The sequence below is a fragment of the Engraulis encrasicolus genome, chromosome 11, assembly GCF_034702125.1.
Source record: "Engraulis encrasicolus isolate BLACKSEA-1 chromosome 11, IST_EnEncr_1.0, whole genome shotgun sequence".
Taxonomy (NCBI): Eukaryota; Metazoa; Chordata; class Actinopteri; order Clupeiformes; family Engraulidae; genus Engraulis; species Engraulis encrasicolus.
The window spans coordinates 20,840,705-20,845,704 of NC_085867.1; the positions used below are offsets into that span (position 1 = coordinate 20,840,705).

The window sequence follows — 5,000 nt, forward strand, 5'->3', positions numbered from 1 at the left end:
AGCTCTGCTCAGCATAGTGTGAGGGAGTGGATGAGATGAGTTGAGGAGAATTGAAGGCGGTTGAGGAAAGCGGATAGCGTTGGAGTTAGAGTTAAAGTGAAAGAGGATGGGAGATACACTTAATATAGTTATACATCAAAGTGAGGCGCTGATTGATTTCGATGAAAGGCGAGGCTGGGGAGTTTTCAGCTTGTTCAGCTGATATATTTTTCATTTCATTTTTCAGTTCTCGTATTGCATTACATTCTTCTGAGCTCTGTTGTCATCTCCAGTTTGTTAGGCTGAACAGTCCAAAGTGAGAGGTTGATATGAGGGTAGCTTCCATTACAGATACCTTTTGGTATATATATATATTCAACTCGCGTGTTACATTTTTTGCCGGGGTTGTCATTTTCATTTTGTTAAGCTCTATATATTGTTGACTGCTCAGTCAGGTCAGGTCAGGATTAAAGCCTATAATGCATACGGTATGTGTGTGGAGAACAGAGAGCGTGTTTTGGCCAAGTGGAGATCATGAGAGCCGAGGCCTGTAGAGCGTTCACAGCCTGCTGTAAAGTCTAGCTGTAGGGCAGTGTTTCTCAAACTTTTTCAGACCAAGGACCACTTAGTCCCCCCAAAAATGTTCAAGGACCACCTGTTAACTGAATTGACAGTTGACGGGTGCTAATTTGACACTGCTAATTTCGATGCAGATCACATACCTTTTATTCAAGTCTGTCTTATTGTGGTGAAAATGAGACTTCAGCTATAGCATAGCATTGCAATACTGTTACAAATATAGCCTACTGCTAGCTTGTCTTGGAAAAATAGAAATCCCCTTGTGGACCACCTGAGCTCTGTCGCGGACCACTAGTGGTCCCCGGACCACACTTTGAGAATCACTGCTGTAGGGCAACGTTGGCGGGAAGGCTTTCAAGGCTTTCAAGAGAGGTCCACTCTCACAGCTAGCTGCAGCAATGCTTTCAGCTCCTGCCCACCGTGCCTCTGTCCAAGTGCTCCTATTATTTTTTCTAAAGTATGTGTTTGGCCGTTTCTGCCTCAATTTGGATTGGAAAGTGAAGAATGGGACAGGAATTGAGTGGGAGAGAGAAATAGAGAAGTATTGGGATATGACCCAGGCTGGACTCCATCCTCGGCCCCTACTGTACCAGTGTGCACAGTGTGTTACCGCCTTGCCCCTGTGAGCGCCCTCCTTGTCGACCCCCTGGCAGCAATATTTCCTCCCTCGCCTCCTCTCTAAGTCCAGCATCCAATACTGTGAGGCTCACTCTCACAGCTAGTACTTTAGGAATGCCCCTTCTCTTGCCTGCCAGTGAACGGTGTTAGCCCCATGCCCCTATTCTCAAGTGCTCTCTTCGGAGCTCCAGAATTGATGGTTGGCCCTTGTCCCTAACCCCTGTCTGAATGTGAAGAGTTCAGATGCAAAACCCCCTAAGTGCCTTTTCAGAAAATAATCTTAATTCATTTTTATTTCATACAAAGCTATCAAAATTGCATATTTTTTATTTTATTTATGTAATATAACTATTTATATGTATTATCAAGTACATAAATGTAAACCAAACCAACAACGGGGTTCTCTAAAAATATAGAAGTGCAGGTCTTCAGAAATGGAGTTAGGGGGTTTTGCATCTGAACTCTTCATGTGCTCTTGTTGGCCCCAGAATGTATTGTTGCCCCCTTGCCCCTGTCTGCACCCCAACCGTGCTGCACTTCAATCGTTGGCTCCGGGGCAGCGGTATCTGCAGCGGTACTTGCTCCTCTCGCAGTCTGGCATCTCACCTCTGGTCTGCAGCTCCAGCTCCCTCATCAGTTGAGCACACTACAGTAAATACTAAACACACTGCCCTACAGTTAATAATAAGCTGTTGGAAATCTATTGATTTCTCTGGCTGTCCTGGTCATGATCTTTGTGCTACAGTGTTTGTGATTAAAGGGGTATGCCACTATTTTGGGGTTTAATACAGTTAAAATCGTTGGCTGGGGTTTATAAAGTTGGTAAAGTGTCTTATTTTTCATGTGAAGCGTTGTCTTGCTTTAAGACAAGTTAAAAGAGGGAATATGTCGCTAAGCTAGTGAAAGTCAATGGATCCATCTAGCACTGTATTAAGCCCCAAAATAGTGGCATACCCCTTTAAGCCTGAAGTGTTCTTGGTTGTACGCTGGTGAATCTGATGTTTGACTAAGGTGTAGGCCTATGTCAAAGCATCATCTAAGCACTGACATTTGATATTTTGCTTTTTCCTCACTCTCTCAACATCTCTCTCTCTCTCTCTCTCTCTCTCTCTCTCTCTCTCTCTCTCTCTCTCTCTCTCTCTCTCCCTCTCTACCTCTCTCTCTCTCTCTCTCTCTCTCTCTCTCTCTCTCTCTACCTCTCTCTCTCTCTCTCTCTCTCTCTCTCTCTCTCTCTCTCTCTCTCTCTCTCTCTCTCTCTCTCTCTCTCTCTCTCTCTCTCTCCCTCTCTCTACTTCTCCTTCCCCTCTACAGACGTGTCGTCTGGGTAAGCATCGTCCGCTGGCGAAGGTGTCCCGCGATGGAGTGGTGCTTGTTGGAGAGAAGCGGGATGCTGATGGTGCAGGGGTCAAATCGGAAGAGGCGGAGCCTACAGAAGAGGAGGAGGGGCTAGTGGAGCAGTGGTTCACGGGGCACTGGAGCGGACAGCAGCAGGACGACAACATGCGCAAACTCAAACTCTACGCACACACATGCTGCCAAACACTCGGTAAGGATGGAGGACAGGGAGGTGGGAGGCTACATTATAAACTCTAAGCCAGGGGTGTCAAACATAAAGCCCGGGGGACAGATGTGGCCCACCAAATGGTTTCATCTGGCCCCAGACTTGTAGAGAAAAAAAAGTAGCCCCTTAATGCGCGCTGTACCGTCTGAGGCACTCGGCAATAGACATTGAAAAGTGAACTACCATAGCGCTGCAATACTGTGACATAACACAACTGCCTTTAGTAATGCGCTACGACTTAGTCATTGCCATTCTGGTAACAGCATATTTATAAAGCCGTGTCTTAATGCATAAGTAAGTGTCAAACCCATTACAAAGTTGCAGGTCAGGTTTTCGGATCTTGAGAACAAATGTGCCATTTTTGCTCACCATTTGCAGTCAATGATCCTGATCTACCCGCTTAACATCCACCTTCAGATCATTGACTACCATGCCATTCTGTTATGAAGCAGAAATTTGCCATATTTCGCAATGACATTACTGGTCTGGCCCACTTCAGATGAGACCCCTGCTCTAAGCACACACATACTGTACATGCTGCCAAACACTGGGTAAAAATGGAGAGAGTGAGAGGGATGGTAAAATCAAACTCTACAACTGCATACATGATGCCAGAGACTGGGCCAGTTATTTGGGGGAATGAGAGAGACGGGGTGTGTGGAGTGTGTATACAGAGAGACAGCAGTAGGACTCTCACTCTAGTCGACGACGTACACACATGCTGCCATCTGCTGGGTAAGAAGCCTCTTTCACACCAGATGTCATTAAAACATTAATGAACTTGTTTTAAAAGCAGAGGGAGAGAGAGGCGGAGGAAAAGACAGCATGTGTGTGTGAGAGAGAGAGAGAGAGAGAGAGAGAGAGAGAGAGAGAGAGAGAGAGAGAGAGAGAGAGAGAGAGAGAGAGAGAGAGAGAGAGAGAGAGGGGAGCAATGGCAGGGTACAGAGAGTGTCTGCAATAGCCACAAGGGGGCACTGTGTGATATACTACAGTAGAGAATTGAGAGAGTTCATGAGTAGGGCACCAAAGCCCTTTATCAGCATATTGTGTGTCATTGAGAAATGTCACTGCCAGTATAGTGAGCATACTATAGCGGCATACCTTTTTCCACGAGTCGGCTTTTGTCTTGATATTTTTATCAGCTGTACTGTACGCCTATGAGGCACATGAACCATGATCGAAAAAGAATCTTAAAGAGATGCCTGAAAATTACATATGTAATGATAAACACTGGTCTAGATGGATTGGATATTGGTACAGGATTCTTGCTTTTGTGTTTTGTGTCATTATTATACATTGTCTCTGGCACTGCTTTTAATAACTCTCTTTCTCCTTCTCTTTCTCTTTCTCTTTCTCTTTCTCTTTCTCTTTCTTTCTCTTTCTCTTTCTCTGTCTCTTCATTCTCTCGCTTTCTCTTGCTATCTCTCTCTCTCTCTCTCTCTCTCTCTCTCTCCCGCGTTCTTTTATCCTCTCCCTCCAGCTCCCCAGCTCTCTGGCCTTTCAATAGACTCCAGCCTCCTGATACCTCCCAAAGCCCAGCCAGCCCCCACGCAACCAGCCTCCTCCTCCTCCTCCTCCTCCTCCTCCTCCTCCTCCAGCCAGACTGCTCCAGGCTCTGGAGCTGCAGAGGGGGAGAGCGGGGCGACTGCATCCAGCACAGGTGGCTCGTCGCTGGGCTCAGGCCCAGGACAGCAGGCTAGCGGAGAGGTGGGCCAGGGTGGCAGTGCGGAGGCCAAGACGGGGGTGAACTCCATGCCGGCACCAGCCCAGCCCACAGAGAGCATAGAGAGGTCAGATGCTTACTGTACCAGCACTATGCACACCACTGCTAGCTTGCAATTACATACTAAGTGCCTCTACGTAGGCTATCCCTACTTAGACTCCCTGTGCTGTACTCTACTGTTGTCAAATGATGTTTTGTCCTACCAACTCTCCAGTATACTCCACTATGGAATACTACAATATCCCTCAAGCGAGGGACCAAAACGATGGCTGAATTGATGCCTGAGGTTTTATGCAACCATGTAATAATGACAAGTCAAATAGCGGCATTTCACTCTTGATCTTCAGGCTTTTGTGCACAATCTCTGTGCAATGTTCTTTACCATTTCTAGTGCAATAATAGAGGAAAGGCTGATTCGATGCCCACCCAATATGCGTGATTGGCTATAGCAGGTTTTGACCTAATTATTCATGTAGTCTATTATATTTTATATTATAAATACTTATGTCATTAGTATTTTAGGTCTGCATGGCTTGCCCC

The 5,000-nt window shown here is 46.2% G+C and overlaps 1 protein-coding gene across 2 annotated transcripts in view; it reads left to right on the top strand.

The window, feature by feature from the left end:
• Positions 1-5,000, top strand: part of LOC134458075 (mediator of RNA polymerase II transcription subunit 13-like) — a 188,321-nt gene that overhangs the window by 168,776 nt on the left and 14,545 nt on the right. For both annotated transcript variants that reach the window (XM_063210182.1, XM_063210183.1), the window contains exons 21-22: positions 2,488-2,722; positions 4,218-4,527. In XM_063210182.1, the coding sequence (XP_063066252.1) occupies positions 2,488-2,722; positions 4,218-4,527 (545 nt within the window). The remainder of the gene's footprint in view (positions 1-2,487; positions 2,723-4,217; positions 4,528-5,000) is intronic.